At 39.2% G+C, this 17,209-nt stretch overlaps 1 protein-coding gene across 1 annotated transcript in view; it reads right to left on the bottom strand.

Annotated features, from left to right (window-relative positions):
* The window catches only part of fhod3 (formin-like 3), a 146,999-nt gene that overhangs the window by 29,270 nt on the left and 100,520 nt on the right, over positions 1-17,209 (bottom strand). The window contains exons 17-19 of the mRNA XM_031903981.1: positions 16,405-16,563; positions 12,634-12,816; positions 1,544-1,663 (exon numbers count right to left, since the gene is read on the bottom strand). Coding sequence (XP_031759841.1) covers positions 1,544-1,663; positions 12,634-12,816; positions 16,405-16,563 — 462 coding nt within the window. The remainder of the gene's footprint in view (positions 1-1,543; positions 1,664-12,633; positions 12,817-16,404; positions 16,564-17,209) is intronic.

The raw sequence follows: 17,209 nt of genomic DNA, 5'->3' as shown, positions 1-17,209 counted from the left end.
TGTTCGTTTCCAATCGGAATTTTTCCAATTCGGATTCGAAATCGTGTCTTAGTAAATCAGCCCCAAAGAGTTGACACCAATGCACACAACCAGAAGAGCAAAGGAATTTGTGGATGCATATGCATATATGCAAAAATAAAACAAAATTCTAAGCAACTTTCCAATATTAAATTATTAAATTGTTTTAGTCTTTTGAAAGTAATTTGTAAATGTAATTGCTATTTAAAGCAGTATTTGCTTAACTCCTAGATATTACTTTTTAAACAATCTTGCAATAGCCAGCCTCCTCCAGCAACGCAGGTCTGCCTGGCTTGTGTTACATTGTTTCAAAAGTCAGAGCCACAAGGGCAAATAATATAAAAGGACAAACACTATCTATCACTTTTGTCCAGTATTTGGAAATCAGTGGACAGTCCTAGACCATGTGGTTAAATGATACTCATGCTAGTAGTCACCCATTATACTAGCAATAGCATTTATCCCCCCTGTAGTCCCTTAATCCTAGAGATAATTGTAGCAGGGCTATTCATTCAGGTCAAGTTTTCTAACAGTTTTCCTGCCCTGTCGGACTGTTAAAAGGCCCTGTTTGGTGGGTTTGTGCTAGATCTGGTTTGCTTCTATTACTGTTCTCTGTGCGAACTGTGCTTTTATTAAATAAAGACTTTGAATCTGAGCTTTGTTGATCTATTATATATTAAAATAAATAATAAGCATACTATATAAACATTTTGTGATATTAAAAAGGAAAGGTCAAAATTAAGTAAGTTTATCAGAAAGGTCCATGTAAATACAGCCATAAACACAGAACTGCTGATGGGAATTCTTAGTAAAGAGAAAAACTGAACTCCCTTGTTTCTATTCTGTACACATGATCTTCTGCGTCAGATTTCTTTCTCTTAGAAAAATCCATCAGGGCATGACATGACACAAGCCTGCTCAGTTGGCTCCTCTCTCCCCCTCCTTTCTCCTCCTCCCCCAGAGCCCAGAGATGCAGGCAGGGAAGTAAAGTCAGATAAAGCTAAAATGGCAGTTGCTAAACAGAGCTTCTATAACTGTTTACTTAGGTATGGTAAAGCAGAATAAATATAGCGTTCTAGCTTGTACTATTATGACTAATCTGTTGTCAATAAAATGCCTCAGTAGCTTTTCTTCAACTTTAAAATTATTACATTTAAAAAGAATACCAAATTGATAAAGCTAAACAAACCAAATGCCACTACAGGCATAGGATCTATTATCCAGAAACCCGTTGTCCATAAATTCCTGAATTATGGGAAGGCTATCTCCCATAGACTCCATTTGATCAAATTTTTAAATATCATTTCCTTTTAAAGGAAACAGTACCTTGCACTTGATCCTAACTACAACATAATACATCCTTACTGGAGGTAAAACAATCCTATTGGGTTTAATTAATGTTTTAATATTTTTTTAGTAAACATGATATAGAGATCAAAATTACAGAAAGACCCCTTATTCAGAAAACCACAGGTCCTGAGAATTCTGGATAACAGGTCCCATACCTTACTGTATTTATACTTACATTAGTTCCATTCAGAAAGTTTCCAGTTGCAAGCAAAGTAGAGAGTATATATGCAAAAGTTTTATTGTTCTCCAGCTGATTCATACCTTCTTTTAGATCATATAATGGTTCTGTTATTTCCTATTCAAAAAAATATGAAACATTGCATAAATAAATAGATGTACAGTATTATGAATGGCATTTATAACATTTTAGCATTCTCCAGGTTAGAAATATAATAAGTATTTCCATAGCATTTGTGGTGATTACCCAAGGATACATCTTGCTATTTGGCATCATGAATAAGCAGATCACTGGGCAGTTTAGAAGCACATACATTCACTGCACAGTTATGGCTTAGTGCACCCAATAACCTGCTCACTCAAGAAAGCTGTGTAATCTGTTTAGCCGATAACTGCCTGCAGTTTGCTAAAAATCATGTGGACAAACCAGAAGGATACTAGAAGAATGTTTTGTGGACAGATAAAGCCAAAACATAATTTTTTTTATCTTAAATTAGTTTTACATTTGGAGAATGAGGAACACTGCATTCCAGCATAATAACCTTATTCCATCTGTGAAATATGGTCGTGGGAGTGTTCTGGTTTGGGCCTGTTTTGCTGAATCTGGGTCTGGATGGCTTGCCATCCTTAATGGAACAATGAATTATACCAGATAATTCTAAAAAAAAATATATCAAGACATCTGTCTGTAAACTGAATCTAAAGAGACAGTGGGTCATGCATCAAGACAACGATCCTAAACATGACCTAAAGTCGTTCTAACAACAAAGAACGGTTAAAGAAAATAAAGTGAATGTTCTGGAATGGCCAAATCAAAGGGTTCACACCAAATACTGAAAGCACGATTCCCTTACTTTTGCCACACGCAGATATGTTATTGGATCATTTTTTTTCAATAAATACATGACCAAATATAGTAATCTTTGTTTCATTTATTTCACTAGGTTTTCTTCATCTACTTTTTTTCTTCATCAATGTTTTAGGTCACATTCATATAAAAATGTAGAAAATTTTAAAGGGTGTGTGTATATATATATTTTATCCCCAAACTACAATTTTAAGCCCCAAACAAGACAATTGTCAATGTAGCTAAATCATTTTTGCACAGCCAGTTTTTCACACTTGATTTAATTTCAACTAAATACTGCTTCACTAAAAATCCCAGGTCCCGAGCATTCTGGATAATGGGTTCCATACCTGTGATAACAATCTATACAGAGAAATGATGGAAACCTTAATGGAATTTAATGTAGCTCTATTAAAAGATATCTACAAGACAACAAAAAGTTTTGTTTTTTTAAAAAAAGGCAAATAAACCTGATACTGGCACTGTCTGGGAGATTGTGGGGCCTCTGGAAAACACAAAATATCTCCACAAACAAATCTAACTCTGGTATGATGATTAAAATACCACCTGGAAAACCAAGAACATGTCTTCCCCCACATCACATTTCTAAATTAAATATTAAAAAATGGATTTCAAAGCAGGAATCTACTGGAGGAGCTGTCAGGTCCTAGCAGATTACAGCTTGAAGTCAGGACGAAAGAGTGAACTAGGTGCACAGACTTTGCGGTTTGTGGTAATCAAGGGGTTAAGGAAGTCTGTGGTGGTTTCAGGCAAAAGATCTGGGCAGGCATCTGTCAATCATAGTCAAGAGTCAAATTAGGAAGGTCAGGAGTCAAATTCAGTTTATTAGGAATTATTGTGTACCAAGGAACACTCATGAGTTGGACCTTTACTCGGGCATTGAACCTGGGTCCTCAGCACATTTTAATTATGAATTGCCGTGCCAGGGTACATGTGTGCTGACATCACCGCACCATTGCTACGACACACGTGGTGGCAGTCGCATGAATGTCACAATTTTGGATGCAGCACTGAAGAAGAACGCTATTAACTGATGGAGCATTTTCTAATTGGACCAGAGTTAGTAGTTGAATACCGCAGGGGTGTGTCCTTTGCTTTTTAACTTGTTTATTAATTACCCTGAGGTGGGAATTGAAAGTACTGTTTTTGTCTTTGCCGATGGTAGTAAATTGTGCAAAATTATAAATTCCTTGCAGGATGCTGCCACTTAGCAGAGCGATTTGATTAATTTGTAAAAACTGGGCAGTAAACTAGCAAATTAGGTTTAATGTTGCAAGGTGCAAGGTTATGCACTTTAGTGTTTAACTCACATATTTGTTATTTGTACCCAAATGGTAGTGTGCTGGGGGTGTCCTTAACCCTTTTACTGCCAACCATTTTGGTCAAAGCTGAACATGTATTGCCAGACAGTTTTTGAACATTTTGCACTCTTTCAATTCAGGGGCCTTTCCTTGGGGGGACTTTTAGTTTACCCAGGAAAACTATATATTGTTTTTTTCAGGACAACATATGGTAGACTTTTTCTGTAATTCCAATTCTGTCATGAGATATAGGCTTCTAAATGTCTAAAAAATGAAGAAAAAAAACAAAACACATTTTCCATAGAATAAACACATATACCAGAAACAAAAATAATTTTATGCACAAAAATACAACTGATTTTGAAAGTACTATGTCTTCCGATCTTGCCAATACCAAACACATATAGTTTTATGGAGAATTCTCACTTGTATAGGTCAAAAACTCCCAGCAGTACACTACCAAATTCCCAAAACACTGCTCCAGAAAGCTGCATACTTTAGACTTCAAGGCCAAAACTTCCACTAACAGAAAGTTTATCAAAGAAAATTATACACTTTTGGAAAGAACAGATTCTGGGGAATCCAGAATAGGTGGAACTGTCTGTCTACTCCAAACTACCAAGTTGCAATACTTTCCTAAATTATTGGTGTTTATCAAAATTTGTGAATTTTTTGAAAAATCGCTTCAAAGCTTCCAGTCTATAGTACCTTATCTCCTACAGGTCATAAAGTAACCAGATTGTCAGGAACTATAGGGATTCGATCCCTGGACTGTGTGTGGAACTGGAGGTGCACTTGCTTGGTGAGCCACAGGAGGCTCCATGAGCTCCATGGGATCAGTCGCCCTTATGAGCCTTCTGCATTTCCACCAGTTTTGCTTATGTCGCAACAGATATCGTTTATCACATGTGTGGCTGCTTCTCTAATTACCCGCCTATATAAACCCTCTTCGGGCAACACCCAGTTGCTTGATCATCGTTCCCGCTGAGCCTGGTCTTGCCACCTCTGATACCTGAGTCCTATGTTCCCTGCCTTGTTCCTGTTTGATTTTGTGATATTGACTTCTGCCCGACTTTCTGGATTTGCTTGAACTCTGCCCGGACTGACCCCTGCCTGACTAACGGATCTGATAGAACTCTGCCTGAATCGACCCTTGCCTGATTATTGGACTTGCTAGAACACTGCCTGGACTGACCCCTGCCTGCCTTGGATTCACCTGTTACTGGACTCTGTATTTATCACAGGCTTGTACTTTACTTTTATTTTCATTCTGTTTGTATTCATTAAAACTCCTTTGTTCATCTAACTTGGCTGTCTGGCCTTTTAAGGGAGTTCTGGGTTATCAGCACATAGGCTCCTACCTGCCAGCCACTCACCTGTGGCTGCCCCTGACACAGATAAAACACCTTAAATTTGAACGCCAGGGGTCCACTGAACAGTTTCATGCCCAATATGTATAGGTTTAACCTAAGTATGTGGCATCTAGGGGCCCCAATGTGAACATACCCCCATATGATCTATCATTTCTGTCATTTCAGCTCCTGCAACATCAACACATTTACATCATTATATGTGGGATAAAGCTACAAAAAAGTATGCTCACCCCTAAAAGCCATATATTTTTGGAAAGTACAGATTCCCCCGAATCTAAAATGGGTACCCATGTCTTTCTACTCCAAAGTACCAAGCTGCAAAGCTTTCCTAAATTTGGTGATTTTGATGACATTTCCAAAAATCCCCACAAAGCTTCCACTTTGCAGCATCTTACCTCCCACATAGCATTAGATACAAGATAAAACACCCTGAATTTGAAAGGGTTGATTCACTAAAGGTCGATAAGTTTTATTGCACGTTTTTTGTGCGTTAAAATTGACGCGAAAGCATTATCGCGTGCATTAAGTTGCATATCGAATGCGTTAAATTTTGCGCTACCGCATGCGTTAATTTGCACGCAGAAATAACACTAACGCATGATTCACAAACACTTAGACACGCTAAATATCGCATTTGTCTGCGTGAAAAATAACACTACTTGAGGCAGGCGGTAATTATAGAAAAGTACTTAATGAGCTTTTAGCAATAAAATATGGACTTTGCAGTGGGATTTATTCAAGTCTGTGTTGGCCCTAGAGTGATGCATCCTCCAGTTTGCAGGGAAATGGTCATTTTCTTAAAAGTAGTTTTACGAAAGTAATGCCGTGTATGGCTAATATGGCGTTTTTTTCCGCACGCGGCGACTATTTGTGCGCGATTCGTTCATTAGCGCGCGTTCCATCAAATTCCGCACGAAAATAGTCTTTGCGACTTAAATACGCAAACAGCATAGAGTCTAAATTAACGCAAGTATCCTTTTAGTGAATAGTGCGTTAAGACGCGAAAAATTAGACGCGATAAATCGCTATAATCGCGCTCGAAATATCGACCTTTAGTGAATCAACCCTCAGGGGTCCACTGAACAGTTTGATACACAATATGTATAGGTTTACCTAAGTATGTGGCGTGTAGGGGCCCCAAAGTGAACATACCCCCATATGTACTGTCATTTCAGCTCCTGCAAAATCAACACATTTACATCATTTCATGTGGGATAAAACTACAAAAAAGTAAGCTCACCCCAGAAAGCCATATATTTTTGGAAAGTACACATTCCCCTGAATCTAAAATGGGACATGGATATCCTTCTGCTCCAAAGTACCTAGCCACAAAGCTTTCCTAAAGTTGGCCATTTTGATGACATTTTCAAAAATGCCCTCAAAGCTTCCATTTTGCAGCATCTTATCTCCCACATAGCATTAGGTACCAAGATAAAACGCCCTAAATTTGAACGCCAGGGGCCCACTGGACACTTTAATACACAATAAGTATTGGTTTACCTAAGTATGTGTCATGTAGGGGCCCCAATGTGAACATACCCCATGCAAGCTATTATTTCTGTCATTTCTGAAAAATGCCTAAAAATGTTGCAATTTGCCACATTTATCTTACAACATTTCTTACATACAATGACATATCACCCTAAATATGAATGCCAGAGGTCTAATGAACAGTTTGATGCCCAATATGCAAAGATATGTAGTGCATATGAATTTTCTCAGCTGTCAAAGTAAGTCCAATGACTGTGTCTTATGTGCAGTAAGACCCCCTAACTATACAGAAAAACCCAGAAAACCATATATTTTTGGAAGTACACATTCTGACAAATTCAATATGGGTATATAAGAGTACTTTCTACACCAAAGTTCCAATCTGCAAAGCTTTCCTAAAGTTAGTGGTTTTTATGACATTTCAGAAAATCTTCTAAAAATGTTTCTTGCATACAAAGGCAAATCACCCCAAATAGGAACACCAGAGGTCTACTGAACAGTTTGATGCCCAATATGCATAGATATACCAAAGTCTGTGGTGTGTACTGAACCCAAAATGAAAAAAGCGCATATGGATTTCTCACCTGCCAACTCAGCTTTTGCACACAGAGCCCCCTGACAGCGTATTATGTGCCGTAACACCCCAACTATACAGGAGACCCCCAGAAAACCATATATTTTTGGAAAATACACATTCTGATGAATTCAAAATAGGTAAAGTTATTTTTCTACACCAAAGTACCACATGGCAAAGCGAAGCTAAAACACAGATCAGGAACACTAATCCAGGGATAAAAATGCAACAAAACCACAACAATTGTGCAAATTAGTGAAACGGCACCATAAGTCACACAACAGTGTAATTAGTGGTCAGAATATCTGATTCAATAGTAAGGCTGTCAAAATAAACAGCTTTTAGGAAAAAATTAAAGACAAAAGGGTAAAATAAAAAGGTTAAAAAAAAAAAAGTTTGTGTGTATACACATCTAAAAGTTGTGTGACAGTAAGTGTGTATATGAGTGTATAAAAGAGTGCTTAAGTGTGCAAAATTAAAAAAACAGTTCTAATATGTGTGCTCTATGTGTGTGTAAATGCATGTAATTGTATGTAAGTGTGTGTAAGTGTGTATAATAGTGTAAAGAAAGGGCACTTACCTGTCCTGGAGCTAGATGGCCGACCAGATTGTTTGTAGGTGTCTTCAGTGATCCTGCAGGGTCCTCTGTGCAGAGCTCGCAGCAACAGGAAGTGAGTGGGCGTTGCTGGAGGGTGAAAAAGCAGGGGGGAAAACAGGGAGAGCCAAAGGAGAAGCAGCAGATGCTATCGCATCTGCTGCTTAGAGATGGGTCCTGCAATGATCGCATCCCAGGACCCACATGACAGCCCAGGGGGCTGTCATCACTCAGAACTCTCTGCAGAAGTGGCACATGCAACCTAGATCGCTTACCTTCTACCCTGGGCTGGTGCCCCTGTATGGAGAAAACAGCACCAGCCCGGGGTAGCAGCGATCGCTTCCTCCTTCCTCTCTCGCTGCGCGCGCATGCGCAGTAGAGTGAAAAGCCGAACTTTAACAGAGAAGTCGGCTTTTTCACTCTACTGCGCATGCGCCGGACTCGGAGTCTAGGGGAAAGGAAGGCGGAAGCAGGAAGCGAATCGCCCCAGGTGCCCCGGGCTGGTGCGGTTTTCTCCTAATAGGGGCACCAGCCCGGGGTACGAGGTAAGCGATTCAAGTCACTTGGGGGTGCTTAACATTTTAGCACCCCCAAGTGACTTAGCCTTTCCTTCCCCTTTAAGTAACTTTTAAAGCAAAGTACCATCTTGCATAAAAAGGGCTTTATCTCAAGAGATTGAAACATATTATTGCCTCTTTATAGGTCCCTGGTTAGGCCTCACCTGGAATATGCCCTAAAGTTTTGGGCTTCAATCCTTAAAAAAAACCTATTAATGGGACGGAGAGAGTGCAGAGACATGCAACTGCTAATACTGGAATGCCCTGCTGGGTGTTGTGATATCAGATTCTATTAATGCCTTAAAGAGTGGCTTGGATGATTTCTGGAACAAATATAATATCCAAGGCTACTGTGATCTTACAATCAACAGTTAGTAAAAGTATTGGTATATATCATTTATATATGTGAGTGCACATATAGGTTTGTATTATAAGTATTATATGTGCAGTGGGGTCCAATTGGATGGGTTGAACTTTACCGATTTTGGTGTTTTTTGAATCCAAAGTAACTATGTAACTATATAAAGCTACAGTGGATATCAAAAGTCTACACACCCCTGGTAAAATGTCAGGTTCCTCTGCTGTACAAAAATGAGACAAAGATAAATCAGTTCAGAACCTTTTCCACCTTTAATGTGACCTATAAACTGTACCACTCAATTGAAAAACAAGCTGAAATCTTTTAGGGGGAGGGAAGAAAACCAAAAAAACTAAAATAATGTGGTTGCATAAGTGTGCACACCCTTAAACTAATACTTTGTTGAAGCACCTTTTCATTTTATTGCAGCACTCAGTCTATTTGGGTATGAGTCTATCAGCATGGCACATTTTGACTTTGCACTCTTCTTTGCAGAAACACTCCAAATCTGTCAGATTGCGAGGGCATCTCCTGTGCACAGCCCTCTTCAGATCACCCCACAGATTTTCAATCGGATTCAGGTCTGGGCTCTGGCTGGGCCATTCCAAAACTTTAATCCTCTTCCGGTGACGCCATTCCTTTGTTGATTTGGATGTATGCTTTGGGTCATTGTCATGCTGAAAGATGAAGTTCCTCCTCATGTTCAGCTTTCTAGCAGAAGCCTGAAGGTATTGTGCCAATATTGACTGGTATTTGGAACTGTTCATAATTCCCTCTATCTTAAAGGAACAGTGACGCCAAAAAATGAAAGTGTATAAAAGTAATTAGAATATAATGTACTGCTGCCCTGCACTGGTACAACTGGGGTGTTTTCCCCAGAAACTTATAGCCACGGGGGCAGGCAGCCATTCAAAGGAGAAAAGGCACAGGCACATAGCAGATAACAGATAAAACACAATTGTATTCTAGAGAGGTTATCTGTTATCTGCTCTGTAACCTGTGCCTTTTCTCCATTTTTCCAGTTTGAATGGCTGCCCCCATGGCTACACAGCAGCTTATTTATATAAACTATAGTAGCGTTACTGTAGCAAACACACAACTTTTACCAGTGCAGGGCAACAGTACATTATATTTTAATTAATTTAAAAAACTTTCCTTTTTGGTGTTACTGTTCCTTTAACTAAGGCCCCAGTTCCAGCTGAAGAAAAACAGCCCCAAAGCCTGATGCTGCCACAACCATGCTTCACTGTGGGTATGGTGTTCTTTTGGTGATGTGCAGTATTGTTTTTGCACCAAACATATTTTTTTGAATTATGGCCAAAAAGTTCAACCTTGGTTTCATCAGACCATAACACCTTTTCACACATGCTTTTGGGAGACTTCAGATGTGTTGTTGCAAAATGTAGCCTGGCTTGGATGTTTTTCTTCGTAAGAAAAGGCTTTCCCCTTGCCACTCTATCACATAGCCCAGACATATGAAGAATACGGGAGATTGTTGTCACATGTACCACACAGCCAGTACTTGCCAGATATTCCTGCAGCTCCTTTAATGTTGCTGTAGGCCTCTTGGTAGCCTCCCTGACCAGTTTTCTTCTCGTCTTTTCATCAATTTTGGAGGGACGTCCAGTTCTTGGTAATGTCACTGTTGTGCCATATTTTCTCCACTTGTCTTCACTGTGTTCCATGGTATATCTAATGCCTTGGAAATTCTTTTGTACCCTTCTCCTGAGTGATATCTTTTAACAATGAGATCCCTCTGATGCTTTGGAAGCTCTCTGTGGACCATGGCTTTTGCTGTGGGATGCGACCAGAAAAATGTCAGGAAAGACCAACAGCTGAACTTTATTTGGGGTTAATCAGAGGCACTATAAATGATGGCAGGTGTATCATTTAACATGATTTTGAATGTGATTGCTTAATTCTGAACGCAGCTACATCCCCAGTTAGAAGAGGGTGTGCACACTTATGCAACCAAATTATTTTCGTTTTTTTTTGGTTTTCTTCCTTCCACCTAAAAAAAATTCAGTTTGTTTTTCAATTGAGTGGTACAGTTTATAGGTCACGTTAAAGGTGGAAAAAGTTCTGAAATGATTTATCTTTGTCTCATTTTTGTACAGCACGGGAACCTGACATTTTACCAGGGGTGTGTAGACTTTTAATATCCACTGTATGTTTGGAGTTGTGGACTCTATATGATCTGTGATTCCCAAGATGGCTTTCTGCGAACATCTAAACCACCTAAATATAAACATTACTAACTGGATTGCTCATTAATTCATCAGTGGCCACACAGGATTGTAATTAATACTATGCATGAGTATGTCTCTTACTTAACTCTGAAATTTCTTCTACCACCATAACGGTGATTGCTTCTTTATATCAGACTTGCCTTCCTGCCCTAATTAACTGACATTGTGCTACACCTTAAAGAGGACCTGTCACCCAGACATAAAAAGCTGTATAATAAAAGTCCTTTTCAAATTAAACATGAAACCCAAATTCATTTTTATATAAACACATCCAAACCCATTATAAAGGCATTTAAAAATGCCAGCTGTCAATCATATATTGCTTGCCCCACCTCTATGCCTTAGTCAGCCCAATTTGGGCCTAAATGTGGATGAACAAAGTGGTACCAGATCTATGCATTCAGTAACTATATGTGGCCAACCCCTCTTGCAAAAAAAATCTTCTGTTACAAGCCATTCTCAGTGAAAAGGTTAAGATGTGAACTTGTCTAAAATAATGAGATGCGGTTGCAACTGCCTTGATGGCAGCAGTGGACTTGACATCTCAGCGTGGTTTGTTTTTTGGCAATCAAGCAGAGTATACCATAAATCCCATGGGTCCTTGCTTAACAGAAACACAGCTCTACAGAGCTGAATGCAGATTTCACATCCATGAAAAACAGAACTGCTAATTCACTTTGTGCATCCCAATCAAACCATTATTGCACCTCAGTAATGTTTCCCTACCTGGAATAAGTCAGGTTTGTTTATAGGGAGTGGTTTAGTAGTCATACATTGTTTGGAAATTACACAGCTGGAGGGGAATAAAGGGACTAAGCGCTTCTCGCTCTCTGCCAGGTTTCCGGTAGGAGAGAGGTTGGGGAATACAGGCTGCTTTCGTGCTGGCATTGGGCGCACGCCGCACCCCCCCCCCGTGACTTAAAGAATTAGATCAAGGAGCTGCCAGTGTTAGAGTTACTGTAGTAGCCATGTAATTGGCACTTAGCTTTAGACACTCTGTTCACTTGTGGAGAGCAGTTGGGGAATAAAGGTTGTGCTGTCATTCGGCGCGCAGGCTACCCACCCCCCCCACGCGCGGGGGTGGGGGGGCCCTCCACAGATTAGCTGTAGGAATGCTTTCCAGGGGTATATCAATTAGGCTAAAATCAATGTCCACAAATTGTTTTTGCTATCTTAAGCAAACACAGTGCTTCTTGGGCTTTTTACTCAGGTATAGTAAAGCATTCTGCAAAATAATTATAGTGTTCCAGCTTGCACTATTGTGACTAATTTATTGGCAATAAAATGCCAAAATGCTTTTTCTTCTCTTTTAAGGCTCTGTCCTAGGCCTCTTATTATTCTCTCAGTGTAATTAGGGTCTCTTCTTGCTATCAGCAAGAAGCACTATGGTGCTTCATGAAATTGTGACTATATCTGATGCACCAATATTGACACAAAAGTCGAACCCATTTGGTAAACCATGCACAAGCTAATGGACCCAATTTCCCATTGTGTTGATTGCGGTTCACAGCATTAATAATTGGCAATAACGTGCATTCCTATATTTGCTCCTTTCATAAGAATTATATCTTTGCAGCAATAAACAAACATGGTTTTAAAAAAGAGCTATAACAATTCCAAGCCATGCACTGTTCAGTTTAATTTGCTCTGCTGGAAAGTGATAATTTGCACTGTTGCACATACAGTATAACATAATGATTGACATAAATGGACTACCCTTACCTTTTCCATTAACTCATAATCCATTTTGAAAGCCCACAAATGCAGCCTTGCTGAAAGTTCACTTATTGAAGACAAGGTTAGAAGAAATTGCTCTGCACTACCCAAAGGAATATCAGGACTTGCTAGCTGAGCTTCTTGAATCTTTTGTTTTTCCTCTTCTGTGGGTATCATTGTCAGAATTTTCTGCAAAACATACATCAAATGTTAGTAAACATACAAAAATACACAAAAAAGTGACTTTAAAAAGTTACCAGGAAGTTACTTTGTAATGTGTGATTTACTATGAATTATCAAATGACAACCACTTGGTTGGGCCCACAAGCTCTTTATCAAGTGTTCCAAATGCAAGCCCCACAAATTGCTTATTGGTTTTAATAGGTCAGAGGAAGCAGAAAAGTGCACGTGCAAAACTGATCAACTTGTTTAGGTAGTTCAAGGAGAAGTCAGGCTAACTCACCACAGTCAAAGGGGGGGGATCAGGTGCACTGCCCTGAGCCTTCAGCCAGGGTTAATGGAAATAACCGTTGGCGTGAAAGCAATCCTCCAAACAGGTGTAGAAATAGTGGAAATGTGTGTACAAAAAGTGGTGGCCTTGTGATGTGCATGCCTGATTGATTTTCATTGGAGAAGAGGCATCAAGCATGTATTAACCCTTTAAGTTTTTGTGTGTTTACATTTCTAGAACAAAATTTTGAGTTGGAAATACTGAAAAAAATAATATTGGGGATTTACACAAGAAAAATATTTTAATGCACAAAAGCCCAGCTGATTTTATCTCACCCACAATATCAGCACAGAGATACTGTAGGGTACTACAAAATCTGATCCCTACAGCTGTAATATAAAGTCAGATGGTGGTTGCTTCCACTGGCTGTCCTGTCACAGGTTGTTAATGATGAGGAACACCAGTGGTGGTTTTGAGCCCAAAACTCCCCACACTTGAGGAAAACAACAGCATTGTAGAGAGAAGAGTGTCTAGTTATTAAGTGGGTCTTTGAATCTCTAAAAAAATTATCTGTTGGGGCACCAGTTTGAGCTCATTATAGTCCATGCCCCACTTACTTGGATTAGTCAAGCTAAAAAAAGGTCAACAACTTCAATGTTGAGCATAGGGCACAAAATGGCAAAGGAATGTTTATTTATGTCTAGATGTCCAACTCCACATGCTTGAAGGATGCGGGGTATATGGCACAGTGTCTGGCGGGAAGGTACATATCTCCCAGAATGCTCTATGAGATTGAGATATGAAGAGAATAACAAAGGCTGTGTGTAATCAGCCTGAAGTAACTAGTATAGGTGCTGTGAGTGATGAGTCACCTCCTGGGAGAGAGGAACTTACTACCAAGAAGGATGTAGGAAGTAGATTAGTTGCTGCTGAGGTAGAGAGATTTTGAAAAACACTTGAGGAGAGCCAAATCTGTTATATATGGACTACCTGCCCTACGTGGAGCTAGGACTTTGCTGCAGACAGCAAGACCTGTGCGGTCAGTCTGCTAATGAACCAGGCTGTTAAAGAAGTTGCTGTTACTTAGTTATGCACTTTTGCAATTTGTTTCTTTCTCAAAAAACAGACACATTTTAGTTTCTTTTTACTGAGAAGTTATTGCCATAATAACAATACCAATTTTTTTCCAGCAGCAAAATAAATGAATATGTGCCACAACTAGTTTTATTTTGGCTTCTCCAACAAAAACAAACATTACAATCACAAACCTGTCCAGCACTAATACATGAAAACAAGGGTATTGTTCTTCTCTACCAATTGCCCCAGTTACATCATTGTGTCGGTCTTTAAGTATTTCCTGTGGCAGTTCCAGTGCAAGCAGACCATTGGGCACCCTAACACCTCTGTAGACAGCATGGTGAGGGCAATGGTTAGTGAGTTGGCCAAGCTGCGCGTCCCAGTGCCATGATACCAGAGCACACATTAGCCGCCCTTATCCTCTTAGCTGCTGCCTGGCATACTGGTTATTTGTGCTCTCAACTGGGATCACCATGGGGCCATAGTTCAGGTAACAATATGTTTCTCCCAGGTTTTCTAGGAGTTTTAACATTGTTATTAGACTGTGTTCTTACATGGGACTTAGAGCTTTCTGGACCTGCCGAGCTCACTATTTTGGATTTTGCTCCTTCAGACCACCGGAAGCAACGAATTCCTATGGATGTAAATAGTTTTGATTTTCCACCATCCTCTCCCAGAAATCAATGGCAAAGGCATAGACTCTTCCTAGGACTGAGACTGCTTTTGTCTATTTGTCAAGTTCTTCATCGGGACATTTGGCCAGTGGACTGGGGGGGTGAATTTTGGTTGTAAGTTGTAATTATTGGGCGGTATGTCGGTCTGAGTTATGTTAATTCTTTATTGTGAAGTTTTTAATAAAAAACATAAAAACCCTAGCAAACCAAATAAAGTCATTTTACATGTAGAAGTCAGCAATGTTCTCTCATGTGATTGCAAATCACATTTTTTCCAGGCTGTGTCTGCCAAGAAAGAAGTTTGATTTTGTCTATGGGAAAACACCCAAACACTGCCAAAGCCAAATGATTCAGCAGTACCTGAATGGAAAGCCAGAAAATCTGGCTTTCCATTCTGAGCAGCCTGATAAAATGCAGTACCTTCTGCAACAGCTTTTTTTTTTTTTAATTGAAGAGGGAACATAAAACACTTCATTTCTCCCCAATGTTAAAACTAAAATTCTCTGTGTGTTGTAGAGAAACACATGTAATTCAGGTACCTGGGGTACTGATTATCAGAAAGGGAACAACCTGGAAACGATGGATTGACTAACATCTCTTGTAAAGGAATACATTGAAAGGATAATAAAATATACTATTTCAGATTAAATAATACACTGAATACAGCAAATTTAGCTCATTCTAAAAAAATCTGATTATAGTAAAAAAAAAAACAGATTAGGCCAGAACTGTAAGCAGTGAACAATAGAAATCAGGACCATCCTGAAATAGGCCTTGTGTTGACAAGGTGTTGTCTGCTTGTTTGCCTGCAACTTGTCTTGCCCTGACCTTTGGTCTATAAGCATGGGCTAATGTTGTTTGCCTGCCACCTGCCCTGACCTCTGGCCTGTTACATGGACTTAGACAGTGATAAGCACTGGCACTCAAAGCAGACAGAAGCAAGGCAAGCCCTTGCGAGTTTATTGCGAATGTGCAACATTTCGGAGCACAAAAGCCCCTTTGTGCTCCGAAACATAGCATGTTCGCAATAAACTTACAAGGGCTTGCCCTGCTTGTACCTGCTTTGAGTGCCAGTGCTTATTCCTGTCTTTACTGGAGTGCCAGGGCGTGCGGATAAGACCCTCTCTTTACTATTTCATGGACCTGTCTGCCTGCCCCTTATACATTTATCTACCCTTCATTTTTTAATTGTTTTTTATTAAACAATCCAGTTTAATCTTGGTTTTACAGGCTACTTTTGCATCCTATTTTGTAATGTTATGACAATACATTCCTAAAATACATGTAGAGTATGTCTATGAAGATTTTCAGTTGAACTGAAGAAGCTGCTCGGATGAGTAGTGAAACGTCTTCAATGATTACCAAACAAGTCCAGTTGCTTTAGATTTATTTATACTAGATATACATGTAGAGTAGCATCTCTAAGAATAAAAGACTATGTTACGCTAATATATACTGTATAATGTTTGTAAAGTAATATAGTGACACCAACACATATATGACTCCAAAAAAGGGTATTGTACACAGAAAATAAAAAATTCTCTGCTTTGAAAAGTTTTTTTTAGCCATACTTACATCAATACCTTCCTTGTTCAAAGCATACTCATCAAAATTAAGAATTGCCATCTTGATAGTTCTTGGAGGCGGTAATACTGTAAGTCCAATATTTATTGCATTACTTCTTTTAGAATCCAACACAATGACCTCCTGTTTTTTTCCATCACCAGCAGTTTTCTTTGATAAAATAGAGCATATTAAAAAAAAATATAAAGATATATTATTCATTAGTATAAAGTGTAGCTCTGTTAAATATAGGTATGTAAGATGAATAAAACAAACATTCTTTTTTCTAACTTACCTGACATCAGTCAAAATTAAAGTTCAGGGGTGGGAAAACACTGCTGCTCATCCCACTGCTTTATATTACTCATAAGTGCATAACTGTCAAGGCTCTAAAGTCTCCTGCATGATAGTCAGCATTATGCACTTGGTTTCCCTTTCTTCTCCTCTCCTGTTGCCAGCAGGGTAGAGGGAATTTGTAACTACATATGGCTCTCTTTCTCTCTCTCTAACTGTGAAGATGGCATACTGTGCATGCCTGATTGATTTTCATTGGAGCAGAGGCAGCAGGCATGCATAGTAGAGTAAAACGTCTTTTCACAGAGAGAGGAGAGCTCAGCAAAGAAAAGGGGCAGAGCTTCACAGTAGACTATGAAGTAGCTAAGAGAGCTGAAGTTGAGCCGCTTGTATTTCAGAATCTACATGAAACAGGAAGCAAGGTATGTTATACTGGGGTCTTTTTAGAGGATTTGAAAATAAAAGGCTAACTTATCCTTTAATGTATTTTATCTCCTCGTATATTCGTTTATACTATATGTAT

The sequence above is a fragment of the Xenopus tropicalis genome, chromosome 6 (genome assembly GCF_000004195.4).
Source record: "Xenopus tropicalis strain Nigerian chromosome 6, UCB_Xtro_10.0, whole genome shotgun sequence".
Taxonomy (NCBI): Eukaryota; Metazoa; Chordata; class Amphibia; order Anura; family Pipidae; genus Xenopus; species Xenopus tropicalis.
The sequence above is the reverse complement of the archived record's forward strand: the minus strand, read 5'-3'. Positions and strand labels throughout refer to the sequence as shown.